Source organism: Sapajus apella, unplaced genomic scaffold, assembly GCF_009761245.1.
Source record: "Sapajus apella isolate SASKATOON/1434 unplaced genomic scaffold, GSC_monkey_1.0 scaffold16, whole genome shotgun sequence".
In the NCBI taxonomy this organism is placed as follows: Eukaryota; Metazoa; Chordata; class Mammalia; order Primates; family Cebidae; genus Sapajus; species Sapajus apella.
Genome location: NW_022436956.1, coordinates 23,317,794 through 23,342,924, shown reverse-complemented (window position 1 = coordinate 23,342,924; position 25,131 = coordinate 23,317,794). Strand labels below are relative to the sequence as shown.

The window sequence follows — 25,131 nt, the reverse complement described above, 5'->3', positions numbered from 1 at the left end:
CACACACACACACACACACACACACACACACACACACACACACACACTATAAGCATTCAAATTTTCTTGCCCACACTTTATTCTCTCTCCTCTTCACTATCCTCAAACATTTTAGTAAATGTTTATTAAGCTTCTACTCTGCTCTTTAACTGGAGATTCATACATTTCAAGAAAAAAAACAGCAATGATAAAAAGCTTAACCCTGGTCTCACCTCAAGGAGTTAATCAAATAAGAACCAGACCTTTAAGTTAATACAATACAAAAAGATCGTTGTTTTCAGAGCCATGAGGCTATGAGAAAGACTAACTAACTCTGTCTGGAAGAATCAGGGAAATTATTAGCCAACACTTGATTAACAAGAAGGTATTTGTGGTGGGATTATGGGAGGGGGAGACAGAGAAAGAGAGAGGGAGAGGGAGAGACAAAGGTTGAGGCTGGAGTAGCTTCCTCAAGCAGGTGGATTCGCACATGCAAAGGCTGAGAGGCCAGAGCAGATTGGAGTGGTAGGGAAACTGCAGGTCTTAGCCAGTGAGAATGATAGGAAAAGAGCCAGGAGAGGTGGGCATGGGCCAGACCATTCCACATGCCACAAAATGTTTAGATGGATTCCAGTGTCCTTAAAGAATTTATCCAGAATATTTATTTTTATCTATAGATTTTATAACTTCTTGATGGCCCTGATTTTCTTTAAGAATTATCTTCTTGGCCAGGTGCCGTGGCTCACGCCTGTAATCCCAGCACTTTGGGAGGCTGAGGTGGGTGGATCACCTGAGGTCAGAAGTTCAAGACCAGCCTGACCAACATGATGAAACCCCGTCTCTACTAAAAATATGAAAATTAGCAAGGCATGGTGGCAAGTGCCCATAATCCCAGCTGCTCGGGAGGCTGAGGCAGGAGAATTGCTTGAACCTGGGAGGCAGAGGTTGCAGTGAGCTGAGATCAAGCCACTGCACTCCAGCCTGGGCAACAAAGTGAGACCCTGTGTCCAAAAAAATAAAAATTATCTTTTTATCTCTGAGACCTTAATAGAATCTAACACGGGAAAAATAGGGCTCCGTGGGAAGAAATTGTAAGAACCCTTACAAAGTTACTCCCACAAATTATACTTTTTTCTGTTTGTTTGCTTATGAAAATCTCTAATTACAAAATCAGCTAAATAAATGAACTGGTTTAGCCATGTTTTATGTTGAAATTGAAGAGAAGCACAAACCAAAACTAGGTTTCAATTAAAATATTTTTTATTTATAAAACAAAATGGAATAGAAGTATCAAACATAGTTCATTTTAACAAATACAGAAACGGCTTTGCGATCAGTTTCCAGGTTATGTTCCCCCAGTGGGCAAAAACTTGAGACGCTAATGAGCCATGGATTCACCCACACCAGTGTGTACTCATTACCTCAATCATGAGACCTCCAAACTTTGTAAAAAGTGAGTGTGAGGACATTCGCAGTAAGAGGCTGAATGCAAAGCCATACTGGCTTTCAGTAGTTTTAGTAATTGCAGCACTATTTCCACCTAGCTATTTTGGCTCTGGCTAATCAGGCATTAAGTCGAGAATAAATAGATGAAGAATATTTAGTTTTATTCTCCAACTTTCCCAATACAAAATCTTTACAATAAATATTTAAATAAGGATAAAAATCTATGAATTAATCACAAGTCAAACAGGGCTTTATGTAGAGTACTGAGTTGAGTAACAATGCTGGTGCAAATTCTGGTTTTGCCACTTAGTAGCTTTGACCTTGGGGTGATTATTTACACTGTCTAGGCCTGGGTTTCCATATCTATTAAATACAAATCTGTTTCTCAGAAACAGATTATAGGGATTGGTGTTAATATTGGAGACAGGGAGGCAATGTAGGGTAACAGGTAAGCGCATGTGCTCTAAAGTCAGGATACCTGGGTTTGAATCCTGCCTCTGCCACTTACTAGCTTTGTGACCTTGAATATGTTTCCTGACTCCTCTCTTCTCAGTTTCCTTATCTGTAAAGGGAGAATGATGAAAGTTCATATCTCATAGTGATTATTACTAGAGTTAATATTTGTAGGGTACTTAGAACAGTGCCCGGTGCATAGTGCTAGTTAACTGAGTTAACTGTTAAATAAATTGTTAGGTAAAGCTCCTGGCACCATGTAAACATTCAATACAAGCTAGCTATTATTTGTATTCAATGTATAATTGATTCCATGTGAAAACAAAGCCTTAAAATTTTAATGGCCATATAACCCTCTCAGCATGTTTTTTTAATTAACTAAGGCTTTAAAGCCTTATTAATGCAAATCTTAAAGGAGCAAGGAAAGCTTTTCACATAGTCTCAATTGTCTCTGGTTGATGCAACTTAATTTTTTGCTGAGAGACCTTAAATGTAATTAGTATTGTGTAATTAGCCTAATTAACCTGACCTGTGCATCAGGAGTCACTTGTCTTTAGCCCAAGAGGAATACTTCCTATCCAATTTGAGGCAATGGCCCATCATTGCTTCTAGCAACCTTCCTACTTACTAGATGACCTTGAGTCCAGTTTCTGTATATATGATTTCAGATTTGTCCCTTAGAGCTGAAAAAGGGTAGAAGAGGCAAAGATAGAAAAAATACTTTAAAATTTTTTTAAATATTTTATATTTATTGGGAAAATATTTATTAGAAGTCTTCCATTTGTTATTCCCCTGTCACTAGCATTATTAAAAAGAGCTTTACATCAAAAAGCACACTGAAGCTTTGTCTCCTTAAGTCCTACTTAGCATTGCTGGGGATATGGAAGATGGCTCAAAGGGTTCATTTTGGCTTAATTTTTTTTTTATTCCCCCTCTTCATTTTCCTTCCCTTAATTCATTTAAGCTAGGGAAGATTATTTACTTGCTCCTTAGCTCATTGAACTCTCTAACTGGACAAACAGATGTCTTACACTGGTCAGCAGAATCACATTTCATCTCAAATGTGATGATTGTTCCCTTCCCTCCTGTCAGACAGGGAGAGTGACTGATGTTTGGAAATGAACTGTGCAACTGACCTTTTCTTGCTGGTGGGCAACAAAGTATGCATTGACGTCATTGTTGGCTGATCCACATTCAGTTTGTGCAATGGGTCAGCTTCATCTCTATCACTCTCCAGCTTTCATTTGTCAGCTTTCATTTCCTCATAATTGTCTTCTTCACTCCTATTACAATTACAAAGGATATGTAACTCTTCATCAAAGCTGGGAAGCTGAATTCTACTGGTAATTTTAGAAATGAGGATAAATTTAACCCTAAAGCCATCTGCTGCTCTGTAGGAGGATTTTTAAAATTATAAATTAGACATTATAACACACTGCTGGAGATTAAAAATCGCCTCAGTGGTGTTGATTCCTAGAAATCATTTACTTTTTCTTAGCTTGAAGATTGGTTTTCAATGTTTTGTTTGCTTTTTTTCCTTTTTTTAAAAAGTGACTTAGTTTAACCTAACAATTTTCTTATTCGGTCTCCTATTTAAATAAAAATACTAAAAGTATTTAGCAAGTGTAATCTTTTGCAACAGTAAACATTGACAAACTGTTTAAATCTTTTCACTGCCTCTGTTTCATTCTCTGTTTTCTGGCTAGTCAGAGAGTGGTCTGGAGACAGCAGCATGAGCATCCCTTCATAGCTTATTAGAAGGCAGAATCTGAGGCCCGTCCCTAAACATACTGAGTCAGAATCCATACTTTAGCAGTTTCCCCAGGTGATCTATATGCGTGTTAGTATTTGATTTATTTCATTATTTCATTCCAACAAACAGAATTCTCCACCTTGTCCTTGGTTCCCATTTGACAATAATCATCAGAGGCAACTTATTTACTGTATACAAGACCCTCTTATTCCTAAAACATTGTCCCTTTGCTAATGATGTTTGGCCACTGATAATTTATATAATTTAGTGATGACAGTAATAATGGTTTGTGTTAGGATGATACAGGTCAGTCAGCGAACTTTCAAAATATAGAATAGAAAACAATAATGGCAGCTCTAGGGCTGTGTTCAGTTATATCCTTGGTCTGCTGTTGCTGGTTAGTTAAGTAAGAGATAGTTAGAGGACTCAGCTTTTGAGGCCTAGCTGATTTTCATGAGAGTCAGTAACTGATCTGTAATTAAAGACTACCCCAAATGCTATCTTCTATAAATATTTCAGGCCATATAGAACCCAGGTGAGAGAATATGAATACAAATTAGAGAAGACTAAGGAATCATGACGCTCAATGCAATGTGGAATCCCTGAACCGAAAAGCAACACTGGGGACAAAAGTGATGAAATGTGAAGTCTGTGGTTTAATTAACAGTATTGAATCGATGTTTTGATTATTGAACCGTAGTTTTGATAGTCATACTATAGGTATGCAAAATGTTAACATTAGAGGAAGCTGGGTGAAGGGTATAGGGAATTCTGAATTTACTGTTGCAACTCTTCTGTAAATCTAAAAGTATTTCAAAATTGAAAGTTAAAAAAAGTCAAAATGAAGCCAACATTGCATGGCATAAATGTTTTGCGTATAATAGCAAGCAAAATGTTTGAAGAACATAGCCATAGTTTTAGGTATTAACTTGCAGATCAGAGAATTAGAGAAGATATTAAACTAGAAAGATGTTTGCTTTCTAGCAGGGCTAGGCTGGATGTGAGCCTGGCAGGGAGAGAGACCAATGCTCAAGTGATTGTTTTCATAATGCTTTCCAAAAATCAGATGCTGATGTGGATAAAGTCTTATTATTTTGTGGTGTTGCAAGACTTCTGTGTTTGCAGAGTGGTTGATGTATATGGAATGCAGATGTTTAATAAAGGAATGAATGAATTTGGTTAGTATGATGAAACATGAATATAGTCCATTTCATTTGAATAAATGGCAGTAAGAAATCCTGCATTTTTATATTTCATCCTCCCTTCCCCCCCACCCTGCATTTCACTATATGCATTTAGGCAGAAAGCTGCAGACTGGTAAAGCAAGTTATCTATATTCCTGTGAAGAAATTAAAATTAAGTGTCTTTTCCTGCCACTTCTTAATTCTGACAATTATTAACTTGTTCAAAGATAACTGTTTTTGATGTGCCAGTGAAAGACATAAAGGTGGTTAACAATGAAGGCTCAAAGTAGTTAAACTTGGTTTCTATTCCAGTGCTGCAAATTAGTAGATAGCTATATAACCTCTGGCAAAGTACTTAACTTTGTACCCCCACTTTCTCCTAAAATAAGGATACTTCATAGAACTACTAAGAAGAAATTATCTTCAGACAGCTTAAATCAGCTCCTGTTACATAGTAAAGCACTTTTAAAAGAGGTACAATATATTCATATAGCAAACTTTTATCAAGCAGCTGTTGTCTGCAGACGGTATACTGAGGGCTGGGAATACAGACCGTTGTCCCCCATTCTCTGTTCCCGAGGAACTTAGTCTGATGGGATAGGCAGATGAATAAAATAATAAATAATAATAGCAATGATAGCTTCTGTTTATTGACTACCTACTATGTTTCAATCACAATGTAATATCTATTTATATTAATACAACAACTTTATGAAATGTAAGTATTGTCCCTGTTTTTCAAATGAGGAGACCAAGGCTCCAAGAAGTAATTTATCCAAGATTGCACAGCTAATAGAAAACCCAGAATTTGATCCCAAATCTGCCTGACACGAAAGTCTTCCTTGACCCATTCTTCAGGTGATTACAAATGCAGTGTTTGGCAGGGAGCAGTGGCTCACACCTGTCGTCTCAGCACTGTGGGAGGCTAAGGCAGGAGGATCACTTGAGCTGAGGAATTCAAGACTAGCCTATACAACATAGTGAGACCTTGTCTCTACCAAAAAAAAATTTTTTTTTAATTAGCCAGGCATGGTGGTATGAGTCTATGGTCCTAGCTACCTGGAAGGCTGAGGCAAAAAGATCACTTGAGCCTGGGAGATTAAGCCTGCAGTAAGCTGCGATTCATACCACTGCCCTTCGGCCTGGGCAACAGAGCAAGACTAGTCTCAAAAGAAGTTATAAATATGACATTTAAAGTGCTTTGACAAGGTTATAGAAGACCTCAGCACATGTAATATTATAACAGCTTAGTGACCTTGCCTTTCAGTGTTTCTTTTAATATTCCTTTAGACCCAAGTTTTAGATTCATATTACCTATAGAAAATAGAAATAGCTACTTAGTACCACTCCTCTCGTAAGTGAACAGGAAGCTTTCTTTGTGCCAGATTTGTAAAGCAGAAGTTGAAACTGGCTACCACAGGTCCAGAGGAGCATTCCTGGCCCTTGTTCTCTTGCCTATGAAGGTGTACCATGAGAGCCTAAGGCAATAAAGAGGACAGGCTGCCTTCCTGACAGGCCTCTGTCCCATTCACTCCTTTGAGTTTATTTCACCTGGTATGGGAAGTTCAGAATGAAGTGGCTTTACAAGGGCCCCTGGAGACATTGAAACTACCAGTGAGGCCAGGTGCGGTGGCTCACACCTATAATCCCGGCACTTTGTGAGGCCGAGGTGGGCAGATCACAAGGTCAGGAGTTTGAGACCAGCCTGGCCTACATGGTGAAACCCCATCTCTACTAAAAATACAAAAATTAGCCAGGCATGGTGGTGCGCGCCTGTAATCCCAGCTACTCAGGAGGCTGAGGCAGGAGAATGGCCTGAACCTGGGAGATGGAGGTTGCAGTGAGTCGAGATCATGCCACTGCACTCCAGCCAGGGCGACAGTGGAAGACTGTTCCCAAAGTAAGAAAAAAAAAAAAAAAACTTACGAATGAGCCAGGTATAGTGGATCACACCTGTAATCCCAGCACTTTGGGAGGCCAAGGCTTCAGCCCAGGAGTTGGAGACCAGCCTGGGTGATATGGCAAATCCCCATCTCTACGAAAAATTAGCCGGGTGTGGTGGAGTGCACCTGTGCTACTCGGGAGGCCGAGGTGCGAGGACTACAGTGAGCTGAGATCATGCCACTGCACTCCAGCCTGGACAACAGAGCAAGACCCTGTCTAAAAAAAAAAAAAAAAAAAAACCTTATCAATGCTATTTGGAGGCACTAAAACTCATCCTGTGATTATAGTTTAAAGTGCAGCAATTATTGTATGTATTTCAGGCTTTCTGAACACGCATCCCAGAGCTTCTTGTGCTGCTTTATCCTGTGGGTGAAATTAACATTTGAACATAGTCCTTAACTCATTTAACATCTAGTCCTTGACTCATGAGAACATCTAGTTTTTGACTCATGGGAACATCTAGTCCTTGACTCATTTGAGAGTATGGTTTTTCTAGAAAATTAGAAATATATATCTGTATGTGTCCATGTGGGATATGGTGTGTTAGGAGTGGTGAGTCATAGAGGTGGTATTGTGAAGATAAGCCCTTTCTGACAGACATTTTGGAAAGTGAACTGTGGAGCTGAGCTGAGGTTACATTGTAAAAGAAAGAACTCCCTGGCACCCCTTTGCCTCACACTTCTGGATACCAAAGGCAGACCACAGTGTTATTCACCAGTTTAGACTGTGTCTGAAGCCCTTTCTCCAGATGTACCCTCTTTTCTCTCCTAAACCATTAAGCTCCCTCTAAACTTTTCCTAGCCCTCCTATCTACTTTCTTGGGACCTGTTTCTCTGAAAGGCAACAGTTAGTGGTATGGTTTCACAGGAGGAGGAGAGCTGACCTTTCACGTCTACTATGCTCTGACATTTTACATTCTTAATCTCACTTAATCCTCACAGCATCCTATCTGGGTAGGTGGATTATCCCTATATTTATAGATATGGAAAAAATAACTTTCCTAGAGGACTTGAAGCTTGAAAGTGACAAAACTGGAAATCAGCTCTAGTTCTCATGACTCAATAGGTTGTACTCTTCCATGGAGCTGTGATGATGCGGATTGTTACTGTTATTACTGTTACCACTGCTTGCCACTAGTTTTTATGTTAGCGAGCTAAGAGAATGCTTTTCCTAAGGAGTACAGTATGCATGGTCTCAAGGTAATGGAGTGAGCTTATTTTAACACATTGGGCCCTTACAGCACCTGCTAACTAGGTATATTTATCACTTTACAGATGGGAAAACTAAGGCTCACAAAGACTGATCCAAAGTCACAAAGCCAGTCAGTCTCTCTGGCAGTGGAGATTTGATCAGTCTTTCTTGAGGCATCTCTTAAAGCCCACTATGCATGCAATGCTGTGCTCTGGTTGGGTGGAGAGCCAGTTCCTGTCACTGAGACAGTATTCTTCAGTCAGGAGTATGTAGCAATATAAGACAGCATGAGTATAACTTAACGAAGTAATAGGAATTTGTTTCTTTGGTAAGAACATGAGACTATAAAGGCTTAGCAAAAGGGTATAAACTTGTGTTTACAACAATACTTACTAAGTTTTTAAATGCATATTGAAGGCCTCTGAGTAGTGTTTCCAGAGTGTATTCTGTGTATCAAAACTGTAGATTCAGTATAGCTAAGATTATAAGGAGAAGGCCATTAACTGTTTTAAACTATAATGCCACTGCAATCTATAAATTAGTAAATAAGTAATGGTGATAAGTGGCTTGTGGCTGGGCTATATAGCTATCATACGTTAATGAGCTATTCAGATGGGTATCTGCCTAAAACAGGATATGTGGACTGACACTTAGAAGGTGGTTACTTGCAAGGTAGTTACTTGCGAAACACTACACTCAGTTGCCTTAAAGGGTAATATATCTGGGGTAATGGCAGCCAGTCACTTGGTTGTGTTTAGGTGAATATCTTAGAGTTTTACTCATTTGTTTCTTTCCTTATAGACCATTTAAGATAAAGAGCTCTTTAGCAGTCATTGCGTAATTGAAGTTCTAAGATTATTGAATTCTAGTTGGTGGTCCACTTTAAGGCTGATTTTCTTTCAGCCTTAACACTCATGATATAAAGTCTTACTCTCTTTGGGAAGAAAACTTGATTCATTTACACATTTATTCAGCAACATTTATTGAGGACTTACTATTTGCTAGTCATTGTGCTAATGCTAGGGAAACATCACAACATAGATGCCATCCCAGTCCTCACAGTAAATAGTAGTGATATTGTTAATATAGCATATTATAAAATTTATTACAGAATAGTTTGAGAGCATAGATGAAAGTAACATTTATTTCCATTCCAATAGATTTCGGTTTTGGAAATTTCTTTAAAACTGGTGAACTGCTGGCAACATGGTGTGGCAGCCCCCCTTATGCAGCCCCAGAAGTCTTTGAAGGGCAGCAGTATGAAGGACCACAGCTGGACATTTGGGTACTGCTTTGCTTTGCTGTGTTGTTAAATGCATCTATAATGATAATACTTGGTGCTCTGGCCCATCTTAGAAGCTCCTGGTACTTAACACATAAGCAGTATTTCGTATTTTCCCCATCCTCTGGACTATAATTAGTCAGAACATCTTGAAATGGATCCCTAGGAAAGAATTTCTAAGGATTGGTGTTATCATCCTAATATCAGCAGTAATTTAAAGTTAAGTAGTAATCAAAATGATCAGATTCAACTTCTTTGGTATTTACTATAAGATACTTATTGTAGTAGTCAGGGTTTTGGATTTTTTTCAAATTCTGAAAAAATAATAAATTCAGACAGGAATTTTTGAGTCCATATGATTTCAAGAGCCCTGAGGATGTTCAGGAAAACAGAGTTGGACCTTCTTGGTAGAAAAGTCTCTGCATTGTTTTCTTCCCTAGAGTATGGGAGTTGTTCTTTACGTCCTTGTCTGTGGAGCTCTGCCCTTTGATGGACCAACGCTTCCGATTTTGAGGCAGAGGGTTCTGGAAGGAAGATTTCGGATTCCATATTTCATGTCAGAAGGTAACAAATTGTTCATCTTACTAATGGTGTTTGTACTCCAAGTGAAATGCCTAGGTAAAAGTTTCATTTTTTCAAAGAGTTTGGGTGCCAAATAAAGTGACTGAGTCATTTTAAAAGCAATAGAAATAAGCCACCTCCTTTATGTAGGTGAGACAAGTTCCAGCCTTTACTTGCAACTGAACACAGAACATTTCCCAGATTAAGGGCAGCATGTCTTCTCATTCATTCTGGGTCTATAAATGTCCCAGGTTTATTTTAGATTTAACAAAGCCTTTGTAGATAAAGATTCACAACCATTTTACTCCAATATGAAATGGATTTTATAAAATTAAAATTTTTTTAATTAAATAAAAAGCCAACTGGCAAAACTCTGCTAAATTCAAATGATGTGCCATAATCCCTGCCTGTCATGTATTGAGATGTTACCTAGACAGCAGTTAAGTTTACCCGTTAGTTTCATTTTTGGTTATCAGTCTTAACTCTTCTTTCCACTAACAAGAGAAATAATATTCTTTATAGTTAAGAGCATGGATGTGAAGCCAGACTACCAGACTGCCTGGTTTTCATCCTGAATCCACCAGTTACTGGCCATATGAGTTTCACAAGTTTTATCTCCTCCCTGTGCTTCAATTTCCCCATCTATAAAATGGAAATAACAATAGCTCCTATCCTAGGGATATTATAAGGTTTAATTAATCTGTCAGCCAGGTGAGGTGATTTATACCTATAATTCTAGTGGTTTGGGAGGCCAAGGCAGGAGTATCTCTTAAGGCCAGCCTGGACAATATTGCAAGACCCTGTCTCTAACAAAAAAAAAAAAATTTTTTTTTTTCAATTAGCCAGGTGTGGTGGCGTGCACCTGTAGTCCTAGCTACTCAGGAAGCTGAGGCAGGAGGATTGTTTGCAATGAGCTGTGATTGCATCACTGCATTCCAGCCTGGGCAACAGAATGAGACCCTGTCTCTAAAAATAATAATAATTAATAACCATAATCTATGTAAAGCACTAGTATAGCGCCTGGCTTATAGTAACAGGAGGTTAGCTTATGTGTGAGTGAAGAGAATCATGTCAACTCAGAGAATATGCTAGTGCTCAAAGTTGCAGCAGTGTAGTTTTCTTGGTATATAATCCAAAGTAATAATATTTTACATACACTTTTCTCAGCTGCAGGGATGTGGAGAAGAGCTGCAGCCCATTGGAGAGCTCTTTGCCTCTCCTACATAGCCTTAGTATATCAGCATTAGGTATGACCAAGGATCAATTTATTATTTGCTTGTTCTAGGAATGAGGCTTATTTCATTGCTTTAGTGGAAATCAAATTCTGTTTCTAGATATTTTCAGTTGCGAAATTCAGTACAAAGTTTCATTTAGCCCAGAATCTGATAGACTACACCCTCTTCTTTTTCTTAAGTATTTGTTCACCATGTGAACTTGACAAATATAAGTAGTCTGTGTGTATTCATTTATTCATTTGACCTTCCATTTTCCAGTAGAAGATAAAAGATTAACAACCTTGTACAAAGTCCCATGAGTCAAGTAGATAACCCTGAAGTGCAAGGTGATTTATGTGACTTTTGTAACATTATGTTTTCTGTAGATTGCGAGCACCTTATTCGAAGGATGTTGGTCCTAGATCCATCCAAACGGCTAACCATAGCTCAAATCAAGGAGCATAAATGGATGCTCATAGAAGTTCCTGTCCAGAGACCTGTTCTCTATCCACAAGAGCAAGAAAATGAGCCATCCATCGGGGAGTTTAATGAGCAGGTTCTGCGATTGATGCACAGCCTTGGAATAGATCAGCAGAAAACCATTGAGGTAAAGTGATCAGAGATTTGACTAAAGGTATTTCAGGGTTCTGCTGCACTTAGTTACTTTAAATTTCATGCTCACACCTGTCATCCTGGTCTTTTAGCACATGTATCCCCAACGCCTAGGCGTACTGTCCAGTGTTCCCTATTGATGACATCAGACTCTATTTATATTTGCTTTTATCCAGCTTCTTAAATTCCTTTCTTTGCCCCATCTGCCAAAATATTCAACAGGAGGCATTTATAAAAGACCCAGAAAAGGCAGAGATGGAAGCTTAACAAATACAAGGTAGAAAGTTTCTTCCAAGGTGAAGCATGAAGTTTTACATAGATATTTAACTAGTTTCTATGGAACGTAAATGTGCAGATAGGCAAAGGGCCAAGCAGGAAACAAGAAGGGTAGGTATCAGGTTTAAGAAAGCCAGGGAATTTAGATTGTGAACTGGAGAAACTAAGAAGGCAAAAACAGGTGGGCTCCTGATTTGGAAGTATTAGGGGTCATAGAACTGTAAAGGTCATGAACCTGGAAAATTCCTCTTGGCTTTTATTTCTGTCCTCGAATAGTTAGCATGCTTATAGGATATACATATTTCTAATACTGCTACAATAGTAAAAAAGCAAATGGTGCTTTTGAGGAAGAAACCTAACAAGAAAGAATATCAAATGCCGCCTTTTTTCCTGTGAAAGACCAAGGCTCCAGACTATGCTGCCTTCCCCCAACCCACGTAGCCATAAGTGAAACCACGCTGACTGCTTTGCTCACTGTGCACTCAGTGATGTTTCGCTGTACTTGTCCATGAAGTATATCCAGAGCAGTAGCTGGGCGTGCCGATTCCACTGACCTGTGGGTTTTGCTGAGAGTGCCCTGCATCCTGGTGCCCTGCACAGCACGCATGCTGACTGTCAGGTGGAATTGGAAGCCAAAGGAGCAGTTGTTTCTCTGTTCCCTCAGTATCTGGGAAAGCTGGCAGGCTAGAGATGTGAACATTTGGGAAGCAACTTTATTTTCAAGGTTTTAAGAGGGTGGGACTGCAAAAACAAGAGGAAAAAATTACCTAAGAACAGAGACATAGTGTCTCTCAGTTTAGCATCCAGATGTCATTCTCCAGCCCAAAATAATCATCAGAAAGTTCTCCACATACTTGAACCATTCACTTCAGAGTTTGTAATGGTTTGGATTTGTGTTGAAGCTATGGAATTAGAGCCTCAGGCTCAGGTTGCTAATTGACCTTACCCGTTAACAGCTATGAGAGGAGGCTGTATGACAACACTGGGGAATGTCAATGTGATGGCAGAAAAATAAATGGATCCTGTTCATGTAAAAGGGCTGGTCAACGCACTTAAAGGGATCATCCTTTATATAATTAATTCTAGAGACTTGAAGTTTTCTGCCTTCCAGTCTCAATTTTGGAGCAGCTTTCATCTTGAGGCACACTTTGGTTTTCACCCTATTTTTAAGAACACACAGTTTCTTTCCTTTTATTTTTTTTTAGGCATGTATAGATCATTGCATTGGTCTTTATAGTTGTCTTTACCACTTCTTTTTTCTTTCAGTCTTTGCAGAACAAGAGCTATAACCACTTTGCTGCCATTTATTTCTTGTTGGTGGAGCGCCTAAAATCACATAGGAGCAGTTTCCCAGTGGAGCAGAGACTTGATGGCCGCCAGCGCCGGCCTAGCACCATTGCTGAGCAAACAGTTGCCAAGGTGATGCCCCCTTAGCTGACAGTCTTATCTGTGCCTGTGCCTGTTCACGTTTGACAGATTTTTCATCTTAAAGTCCAAAGGGTTAGGATTTCATCCTCTACACTCTGTTTTTCTTTAAAGTTTCTGCCTGTCATTCTCTAGATTCTCAGATGTTTTAGCACTCTCTCATTTTTAAGAATTAACTTTATTTCAAGCAGTTTTTTAAAAACTGCTTTTATCATTTAAATGATAAAAAAACTTTTTTATCATTTACTATGTTGAGAATTACTGTAACTAGCCTGTACATTCAATTCCATTTAACAGATTTTTATTGCAGATTTACCATGCATGAGCTTCTATTCTTAGACACTGTTGGGAGTAGGATATGTAAAATACAGTCATGACCTCAGAGACATCATGCTATAGAAGTGAAGTAAGATGAGATCATAAACAACCATCATTCAAAATAGGGAAAGATGAGTGGTGTAGCAGAGCCAAGGACCGGGGAGGGGGGGCACATCTGAACAGGGGAAATGGCATGTAAGACAGATCTCCACAGATGGGTAGGACTTGGTGAGTGGTGAATTGGAGCATTGTTGGAAGAGTTTTGAATGCCAAGGTAAAGAGTTTACTTATAATTCGGGAAGCAACACGGACGTGCTGAAGGCCGCTAAGCTGAAAAGTGACATAATTCTATCCATGCTTTAAGCTAATTAATCTGGTAGCATTAGGAAGGATGGGTTAGGTAGAGAAAAGAAATTTGGAGAGAGCGGTTGGGAGAGTTTTATAGTAGAGATGAGAAATACTGATGGCTTAAACTAATTGGAAACTAAACAAACTAGTTGGCACTGTTGGAAATAGAAAAGAAGGGGCAAGTATAAGAACCGTTTCAGAGGTAGACTGTATGAAGTTAGCAGTGGTTTGGAGAGGCAGCTCAGAGTGGTGGTTAGAAGCAGGGACTCTGGAGCAAATCCCAAATTCTGCCACTTCCTGCTGTGTGACATTTTAAGTTTCTTAAGGTCTTTTTGTGCCTTGGTTTCCCAGGTGTGTAATGGAAATAATAATAGGATGCTGTGAAAATTAAATTAGTTAATATTTGTGAAATACTATATGCCTGGCACATAGTAAGTGCTGTGTAAATGCTTGTTAGATAAAGAAATAAATAAATGTTGGGGAGGAAGGGACAACATAATTTAGAGATGACTGTTTTTGAGCCTGGGCCTGAGAATATAGGGGTGGCATTAACTCAGTTGCATAGGAGGAAGATGTGGATCTTGATCCAAGGAGAGAGGCTGGGGCTAGAGATTTGGGAATTATCCATGTAGAGGTTGAGAAGAATGGTTGGTTAGTATGCTCTATTGACATTCCTATCCACTTCTATGAGTAACTGACTTTGTTCAAAGTAAAAATAAGGGCAGAAGACTTTTACTTTTATATTTCTTTGGCAGTTTTACAAGATTTACAGGAGTATAATAAAATTTTGCATCTACAGAGTATGTTTTTAAAAAGGAAATTAAATCTTAATTTTAGTAGGTAAATGGTATATTTTGTTATACATGCTTTATATATAAAATGTGAGTATTGATACAGATATGAGTAAAATAATTTACGAATATAGTTCCGGACACTTGAGTTAGAGTATCTTTGAACACTTGGAAATCTTCAAAGTTGAGTGGTATTGCTTTCAAGACAGAGAAAGGAGAGAAAATGAAAAACATGTAAGATGCCATGGAACCCTTTCCTTCTTGCAAATACCACTAGACAAAAGGATAGGAAGCTGGAAAGCCCCCAGGGCCAGCAGGCTTTCCCTGCCAAGTCTATTCTTCTTGAACATTACACAAGTGAGGGAGTGGTGAGGGGTTACATAAACAGCTGTTCCTGAGCACGTGCATATGTTATTGTACACGATATCCTTTCATGTCTAGACTATGAGCAAATTCCCTAGGATATCTCAAATTTTATTTAATTTGGCTTAGATTTCAGATACATAACATGGCTCTTATGTTCAATAACTTTTTAAATTACTAAGCACTGTTTGATAACTTTTTAAATTACCAAGCACTCTGTGTCCTTTTTACTTGATGCATTGACCCAAGTCTCAATGGAAGCTACTTAGTGTAACTGAAAATGCATCTACTTCAAATGGAGTCTTCGGTGCTCAGTCACATGCTTGCCTGAGAACCTTTTGCATGCCGAGCAACAGGCTCCCTCCCCTCAGAGATTTCACATTTTGAGTTTTAGTGTTGAACTTGTTAAAAAATGGATTTCGGTTTTTATGGATATTAATGTGCCTAAAGTAAAGCCTTCTCACTTTAATTCTTCTGATGTTCTAATTTTTTTTAAAGAAGTGGCAAATCACTTGTTTCTTGATATAGTAGCAAGAAATTGAAAAAATAACATGATTCAGTTAATACAAAGTTAACATGAGCCGTGGAATCATGCAGACCTCGGGTTCCACACCAAGCTGAATGAGTTCGGGCAAGTCAGCATCTTTGACCTCCTGTGCCTGTAAATACAAAGTGGGAACAGCAATACGTACTTTGTTAGATGGCTACCAAGATAAAATTAGTTAACCTGTACCAGGAGTTCAGTTAGGCAAATAGAGCACTTATGTGCCAGGCACAGTCCTAGCCACTGTGGCTTCAGAAGTAAACAGGAAACAGTCCCTCCTCTTAAGAAGTTCATAGTCTAGATCTCTAACGGGTGGATTTGACAGCATGATGTCTCACAGGAAGTTCTCTGCTCCCAGACATGGGTCCCTCAGCTTCCTGCCTCGGAAGCACAGCAGCAGGCATCGTGGGAAGGTGAAGAGCTTCCCCAAGGATGACCCTTCCAAGTCGGTCCACCTCACAGCCTTCCTGGGATACAAGGCTGGCATGACCCATATCGTGCAGGAGGTCAATAGGCCAGGATCCAAGGTGAACAAAAGGAGGTGGTGGAGGCTGTGACCATTGTGGAGATGCCACCCGTGGTGGTTGTGGGCATTGTGGGCTACATGGAAACCCCTCGAGGCCTCCGGACCTTCAAGACTGTCATCGCCGAGCACATCAGCAATGAGTGCAAAAGGTATTTCTATAAGAACTGGCATAAATCTAAGAAGAAGTCCTTCACTAAGTACTGCAAGAAATGGCAGGATGAGGATGGCAAGAAGCAGCTGGAGAAGGACTTAAGCAGCGTGAAGAAATACTGCCAAGTCATCTGCATCATTGCCCACACCCAGATGCACCTGCTTCCTCTGTGCCAGAAAAAGGCCCACCTGATGGAGATCCAGGTGAATGGAGGCACCGTGTCCGAGAAGCTGGACTGGGCCCGTGAGAGGCTGGAGCAGCAGGTACCTATGAACCAAGTGTTTGGGCAGGACAAGATGATTGACGTCATCGGGGTGACCAAGGGCAAAGGCTACAAAGGGGTCACCAGTCATTGGCACACCAAGAAGCTGCACCACAAGACCCACCGAGGCCTGCGCAAGGTGGCCTGTATTGGGGCATGACATCCTGTCCGTGTGGCCTTCTCTGTAGCATGTGCTTGGCAGAAAGGCTACCATCACCGCACTGAAATCAACAAGATCTATAAGATCGGCCAGGGCTACCTTACCAAGGACGGCAAGCTGATCAAGAACAATGCCTCCACCAACTATGACCTGTCTGACAAGAGCATCAACCCTCTGGGGGGCTTTGTCCACTATGGTGAAGTAACCAATGACTTTGTTATGCTGAAAGGCTGTGTGGTGGGAACCAAGAAGCAAGTGCTTACCTTCCACAAGTCCTTCCTGGTGCAGACCAAGCGGCGGGCTCTGGAGAAGATTGACCTTAAGTTCATTGACAGCAGCTCCAAGTTTGGCTATGACCGCTTCCAGACCATGGAGGAGAAGAAAGCATTCACGGGACCACTCAAGAAAGACCGAATTGCAAAGGAAGAAGGAGCTTAATGCCAGGAACAGATTTTGCAGCTGGTGGGGTCTCAATAAAAGTTTTTTCCATTGAAAAAAAAAAAGTTCATAGTCTAGTTACAAAGTACCCATTATGGCTGGGCACAGTTGCTCACGCCTATAATCTCAACAGTTTGGGAGGCCAACGCGAGCAGATCACTTGAGCCCAGGAGTTTGAGACCAGCCTGGGCAACACGGTGAAACCCCATCTCTACTAAAAATAGAAAAATTAGCCAGGCATGGTGGCATGTGCCTGTAATCCCAGCAATGTGGGAGGCTGAGGCAGGAGAATCGCTTGAATCCAGGAGGCAGAGGTTGCAGTGAGCCAAGATCATGCCACTGCACTCCAGTCTGGGTGACACAGCAAGGTTCTGTCCTAAAAAGTAAAAAATAAAAAATAATAAAAATTCAGTGCCCATTGTTATTATTTAGACAACAGTGGGATTCCCATTTTAGATCTGGAGTGCTTATGTTTGCTGTATAACATGCAGGAAGTATTAGATCTCATTGAGTTCAGACTATTTAGAAAAAATATGTCATATCTTTTTCCCATAAATTCTAAACACTAGTTTTGGTGGGGTTTGGGGGGAGGTTTTGTTTTGTTTTTGAGATGGGGTCTCACTGTGTCACCGAGGCTGGAGCACGGTGGCAATCACAGCACACTCTAGCCTCAACCTCCTGGGCTCAGGCAGTTCTCCCGCCTTAGCTTCCCAAGTAGCTGGGACCACAAGTGCACACCACCATGCCCAGCTTATTTTTTTTTAATTTTTTGTAGAGATAAGGTCTTGCTATGTTGCCTAAGCTGGTCTCGAACTCCTGGGCTCAAGCGATCCTCCTACCCTGGCCTCCCAAAGTGTTGGGATTACAGGATCTGATGAAGGTCACACAATTTAGTGAGGCACAACACCTGGCCTAACCACTAGTTTTTAACAGTTCTTCCACTGTAAGTTTCCATCATCTGTAAACAAACAAGAATGAAATAATTACCTCCAATTCTTAAATTACTGTTTAGAGTTTGCCCTTCACAGCTATAGGAAAGCATTGGACTTGTTTGCTAGGGTTGCCACAACAAAATACCACAGACCTAGTGGCTTAAACAACGGAAATTATTTTCTCACAGTTCTGGAGGCTGGAAATCAGGATGAGGGTGCCATGAGGGTTGCTACCTGGTGAGCCCTCTCTTCTTGGCTTGTAGCTGGCTGTCTTTTCACTGTGTCCTCACATGGCTTTTTTTCTCTGCCCAAGTGTGGAGAGAAGGATCTCTGATGTCTCTTCCTCCTCTTATGAGGACACCCACTGTATGCGAGCAGGGCCCCACCCATAGGACCTCATTTAACCTTAATTAACTTCTTCAAGGCCCTGTCTCCAGATATAGCCACATTAGTGGTGAGGGGCTCAACTTGTGAATTTTGGCAGGACACAATTCAGGTCATAACAAGTATTTACCTATTGGGATAGTAACCATTTTCCCATAGGAAAGAACATTATTGTCATTTTAATGGTTCTAGAAAGCACAAAGTCCAAAGAGATTCAGAGCAATAAACATGTGTTCTAAACAGTTATCTCAATTGGTTGGACATAACCATTGCATACTGACACTCTTAAAGAACGTCTGGGCCGGGTGCGGTGGCTCACACCTGTAATCCCAGCACTTTGGGAGGCCAAGGTGGGCGGATCATCAGATCAGGAGTTCGAGACCAGCCTGGCCTGCATGGTGAAACCCCATCTCTACTAAAAATACAAAAATTAGCAGGGTGTGGTGGAGTGCACCTGTAGTCCCAGTTACTCGGGAGGCTGAGGAGGAAAATTGCTTGAACCTAGCAGGCAGAGGTTGCAGTGAGCCGAGATCATGCCATTGCACTTCAGCCTGGGCAACAGAGCAAGACTCTGTGTAAGAAATAATAATAATAAAAATAAAAAGAATATCTTGATAATATCTGCTTCCTTGGGATATTAATTGACCATCTGTTTATTTAATATATGCTAATCAGCTGTGTAATGCTGAGCATGCCATTTGTATATTTATACCCTGTCTTGTTCCAAAAAGACTTCCTTAGTCCCCTCAGTGATTGCAAGATTCCGAAAACCCACCGTATTTCCTAGGAAGTGATTGCCACAACAAAAAGCATTTTTCCTTTATCCTATCCGTTATTCTTCTAACCAGGTTCACAGTCAGTTGTAGCAGTCCAGGTAGGATATGAACGCTATCAAGGACAATGTGCTACACTTGGTCTGGCACAGCAGCGTCCAGCCATTTAAAGTGTCCGAGCTAGTGAGAGTCAGGGACTGAGAAGGAGCATCGTGTCATAGTTAGCACATGGGCATCTCATTTCCATACAACATCCTCGGTCATGCTTTGCCCTAATAATTTAGACTGCCTTCATAGAGAAGGAGCAGTGTAATAAAGTTGGGAAGTAGAAATCAATCTTCAGTTTCATCCTTTGATTGAAAAGCTATTGATGGGGGTAAGAATAATGTAGCAAATATACTTTAGTGGGAAGTTTAAATTTTACATAGTGACTAGATAAAAATTTTACATAGTAGCTAGATAAATTGATTTAAATTCCTGATGTTTGAAAGGAAAAAGTTGTTTAACCTCAGAAGTGGCACACAATATAAGCTTGAGGAATGACAATACAAGGAAAGCTGTTTGTTTCTCACACTCTGAATGGCATGCAATTTTTTGTTTGTGTGTGTGTGTGTTGATGTGTTTGTTTGTTTGGGGGCATCCATACCATACTGACACTTTGCTAATGTGACTTTATCTTATACAGTATAGCCAATGATATTAATATTGGAATATACCAAATATAAAGTATGTTGGAAATATACTCAGAGTATATTCAAATATAAAGTATATTTCTAACATATCCCCCCATCCTTGAAAACCATCAACCTGAGATTCTAACTGGAAACCGTTAGTATCTTTGAACGAGACTGCATTCATTTGCAGTCTAATTCTTACATTCTTGTGGTCAATTGGAGGCTTTAGGAAGAAGAGGAAAGAAAGAATTAATGTTACTAACTTAAGCACATCACGTTACCTTTTACAATCCTGACTTCACTGTGAAGTTGGCATTGTGCTCTTTCATAATTGAAGAAGATAAGTTTCAGAAAAGTTAGGAAACCTGATTAAGGTCACACAATTTGTAAGTGATGGAGCCAGGAATCAAACTCAGGTCTTGGGAGAGGAGAAGCTAGAATCTCATACCATTTTGTCCCTTTGATTTGTTTGAATTTAAAATTCACCATCCTATATCCCTTGAAATAACTATAGCTGGTAAAATATAGCCGTCCTTCTGCCTTTTACAGTCTCATATGATGATTGTTTTCTCAGATGTTGCGTAGTGTCTGTTATGTTCAAAACACATCTAATAAATTATTCCGATAGTTCTGAAGGATGGTGATGAAAGGATCATTCGGCAGCTTTAAAATCAATCTTTGCCAATTGTCATAAGGAAAGATTCTCTTTTAAATGATTTTTTAAAAGAAGCATTTGTAATGCTTGTTTCCCTAGAGTAGTTAACAAAGGAGACATGAGAACAGACTTCAAGCCATCAGGAGCTTTCTATAGTAGGTTGCCTTCAAAAACATAGCTTGCAGTCAGTGTCTCTTCTTCCACTGGGCCAACAGGCTGAGTCCAGGCTGTGCATCTCCTTGAAGGAAGGAAGATGTTCCTATCACTCCACGTGACTGCTGCTTCCCTTTCTTCTTCTTTGCATACACCCTTGCCAATAAATGTATCTCATCCCACCTACACCAAAAAGGCAGGTGGGGCGGGCAGAGACAGCACTGACTTCAGCGTCCCTTGTATTGTAGTTACTTGGGGGGGGTGTGTATATCTGTCCCTGGTTCAGTTTTGAGCTCCTGGGACTTTTATCTGTCTGGGTATTATATTTAAAGAAAGAGACAAATAGGTTGGTTGAATTGAAATTAGAAAGATTCTTGATTCCTCATAAAAGCTAGCTTTCTTGTTACCTGCATGACAGTTAAGCATCCCCTCACGAGGCAGAAATGAAATTCTGTACAACCTCTTTCAGAGTAACTGATTGCTTTACTACCTACACCGTATACATATTTCACCAAATCTTTCTGGAGTTTCCAATAAATAAATATTCATTCTTTAATTGCCACAGGAAGAATTACTTTATTCTTAGAACTTTGTGTATTTATAGAGAAGGTATTCATGTTCCCAAACTGTCTGTTCTTGCCATATTTACAGGCACAGACTGTGGGGCTCCCAGTGACCATGCATTCACCCAACATGAGGCTGCTGCGATCTACCCTCCTCCCCCAGGCATCCAACGTAGAGGCCTTTTCATTTCCAGCATCAGGCTGTCAGGCGGAAGCAGCATTCATGGAAGAAGAGTGTGTGGACACTCCAAAGGTACAGCTATGTTTGAGATTCTCAGAGTTTGCAGTTTGGCGAGAGATTTCAGTTTGGTCCACAAGTGTATTTAGCTTTACTGAATTTTTATCATTTCCTTACATCACTTGGGAGTGATGTTTCTGTGGAAAAAAGCCTGATGTTTCTGTGGAGAAAAACGTAAGAACAGGAGCCAGGCTCTACTCTTGTCAGTGTCTATCATTTGACATTACATCATTCGTCAGACCTCGAGGACTTCTGTCCGAAAATCCCTCCTCATCTTTCTCCCTCAGTAATTCCTTCTCTCTTCAAGTTTCCAGGTCTCTCACAAGTGTTTGGGCTTTTTTTTTTTTTTTTTTCTAACAAACTAATTCCAAAAACAAAAAATTAACTTTCATGCCAAATTGGGCTTTGTCTATTTGATTACTATTGCCTGTCTTCTGCTTAGAATACTGTAGGTACAAAATGATGGGCCATCTTTTGTGATCTTATACATCTTTTTTTGTCCAATTTGGAAATGTTTAAAAGTGTGCTGGGCCAGGCGCAGTGGCTCACGCCTGTAATCTCAGCACTTTGGGAGACCAAGGTAGGTGGATCACGAGGTCAGGAGTTCAAGACCAGCCTGGCCAATATGGTGAAACCCTGTCTCTGATAAAAATACATAAATTAGCCGGGCATGGTGGCGGGTGCCTGTAATCCCAGCTACTCGGGAGGCTAAGGCAGGAGAATCGCTTGAACCTGGGAGGCAGAGGTTGCAGTGAGCCAAGATCATGCCATTGTACTGTAGCCTGGGCAACAAGAACAAGACTCTGTCTAAAGAAAAAGATATAGATATATATCCCTTAAGGAAGTATAAATCAGAATGAGACCAGAAAGAGGCAGGGGAAGTTACTTTTAGCTATTTGATCAGGAAAGCCCAGCTTAACTGTCAGAACTGGGGATTAAGAGGCAGGTAGACCCAGGATGGTGGTTAGAAACTGGGGATGTGGCATGATGTCTATAGTAGAGGCAAAACTAATAAAAGCAAGCACTAGGGAAGCCTAAGTCCATCTCCGTAGCGGGGGGTTCAGATGCTCTCAGGAAAAGGGCATACGCTGGGAAGCTGTGTGAAATAAAGATGGAAGAGGTTAGCATTGAATGGCAAACCAAGAAATTTAGATGTTTTCTCTAAGCGAGTGCTTTCAATGTGGGGATAGGTTTCAGTATCAGTTGAAACAACTGAAGGACCAATTGTTAGCATAGCAGGAGACTGTTGAAGATATTTGAGCAAGGAAGCTCTGATCCATGTTGCACACCAGAAAATCAGCCTGCAAATCACACTGTGTGCACCGGGGCATGGGAGAGACTGGTGACCAGGAAGACAGGTTAGAGCGTGTGTCCAAGAGGGAGGTGATGGGGCCTGAACTAGGATAGTATGACCATGAACCCAGAGGGGAGGGGATGACAGAAATGAGATGCTGTGGATAAAATTGATAGGATATTGAGGTCTAGGGAGAAGTCCAAACCAATAACAAGATTTTGAACCTAGATGGAGGGTGAAAGGAATGGGGAACTAAACGCAGGGCAGAGTCAAGAAGGCTGACCATGAGTTCAGCTAGGCGTCGCCCGCAGCAGGCAGCTCGGTGTGAGGCTGCCACAAGCTGGTGTGGAGCAAGCTGTTGACCACAAGGATTTAGCATCTGGGCCCCTGAAGACAAGTCCACTGCCTGGAGGCAGTCTTTCTTCCCTGCCTGTGGATGCTACTACAGTCCCACTCAGAAATTTAGACATAAATTTGGGCAGTGTCATTCATTTATTTTAAAGATATTAATTCCCTCAAAAGAATTAAAATGCAGTTGACTGAAGGCCTGTCTGTGAGGGCATCAGGCCTAAAACACAGATTGGGCACTGACTGCTGTATTATATAGGGCAAGCTATTTTTAAAGCTTGTGATTGTTACTGTAGCCAGGAAACAGGCAGGAAATGAATGATTTTGCAAAAGATATAGACAGGAGCTAGATGGTATATGTGCATTTGTAGGAAGAGCAGTGCCACGCTGGAGCTGGCCACCCACACAGGCAGTGCCATGCTGGCACTCAGCCAGGCCATAGACATCCTCCGGGCTTCTTTGTGGACTATTTTATTTATGTCAGCAAAACTGCTTGTCCCTCTTCCCTCCCTAGGACCTCTTTTTCGGGGCCCATAAATAAGTACACACACACACAGAAAAACTATCAGATAGAGACACGGTTCCATTTTTATTGATACTGCTTCCTATGCATTTACTGTAACACCCGTTTGTTGTTTTCTGATTGATGCTTCATAGCTGCATGTATTGATACTTTCATTTCTCCTTTCAACTGGGGACAGGTATTGTGCATCTCAAAGAGACTTCAGCTCTCCTTTCCTCCCAGAAACCTTCAGTGCTTAAAACTGTCAGTAAAATCCCTTAGAGAGTCTGAATGGAAACTTTAGTTTGCAGTTTCAAAAAAAAAAAAAAATAGTGCCTTTCAGAGATAGTTGCCCAACTCTAAGTAAGAATGGTTGGATCAGGCGCTCCAAACAGGAACTGAGATCCACAGGTGACATGGCCATATGGGAGGGCAGATGCATAAACCCTGCAGAATGAATCTTTCTCCTTTGAGTGTTTTTTTTTTTTCCCCTCAAAATAATGAATTTTTTATACACGCATATACACACACAGGAGTCATTTTTAGCTTTTTTTTTTTTTTTTGAGATGGAATCTCACTCTTGTCACCCAGGCTAGAGTGCAATGACTCAATCTCAGCCCACTGCAACCTCCGCCTCCTGGTTTCAGGTGATTCTCCTGCCTCAGCTTCCTGAGTAGCTAGGATTACAGGTGCCCACCACCACACCCGGCTAAGTTTTATACTTTTAGTAGAGACAGGGTTTTGCCATGTTGCCCAAGCTGGTCTCAAACTCCTGACCTCAGGTGATCTGCCTGCCTCGGCCTCCCAAAGTGCTGGGATTACAGGCGTGAGCCACCACACCCAGGCCATTTTTAGCATTTTCATTAGAACTATAATAAAAGGATTTTCCAGATTACCCCCTTCATAGCTGAATAGCAGAAGGGAAGTGTGAGGGTAAACCCTGAAAATGCAGGTATAGTGGAGGTGTTTCGTGTCTACTTACATTTTTTAATAACTTTTTTATGACAAAGGTAGTACACATAAGGTCTGAAAAGGCTATACATTTGGCAGGGCACGGTGGCTCATGTCTGTAATCCCAGCACTTTGGGAGGCTGGGTAGATCACCTGAGGTCAGGAGTTTGAGACCAGCTTGGGCAACATAGCAAACCCCAACTCTACTAAAAATTAGCTGGGCGTGGTGGTGCATGCCTGTAATCCCAGCTACTCAGGAGGCTGAGGCAGGAGAATTGCTTGAACCCGGGAAGTGGAGGTTGCAGTAAGTCCAGATTGCACCACTGCACTCCAGCCTGGGTGACAGAGCAAGACTCTGTCTCACAAAAAAAAAAGAGAGAGAGAAATCAGATAAATGAAAAATCAGGTCATTGTTTTCTAGCTGTCTGAGGATAAAATTGAAT

General features: G+C 40.7%; 1 protein-coding gene and 1 pseudogene across 2 annotated transcripts in view; both read left to right on the top strand.

Moving 5' to 3' along the window:
* The window catches only part of SIK2 (salt inducible kinase 2), a 120,824-nt gene that overhangs the window by 86,737 nt on the left and 8,956 nt on the right, over positions 1 to 25,131 (top strand). Inside the window, exons 5-9 of the mRNA XM_032285610.1 lie at positions 9,111 to 9,235; positions 9,673 to 9,796; positions 11,394 to 11,614; positions 13,162 to 13,314; positions 21,444 to 21,608. Of these exons, the coding sequence (XP_032141501.1) occupies positions 9,111 to 9,235; positions 9,673 to 9,796; positions 11,394 to 11,614; positions 13,162 to 13,314; positions 21,444 to 21,608 (788 nt within the window). The remainder of the gene's footprint in view (positions 1 to 9,110; positions 9,236 to 9,672; positions 9,797 to 11,393; positions 11,615 to 13,161; positions 13,315 to 21,443; positions 21,609 to 25,131) is intronic.
* Positions 13,324 to 17,275, top strand: LOC116556309 (annotated as a pseudogene). Its single transcript, XR_004270936.1, has one exon. The product of XR_004270936.1 is annotated as a 60S ribosomal protein L3 pseudogene (transcript).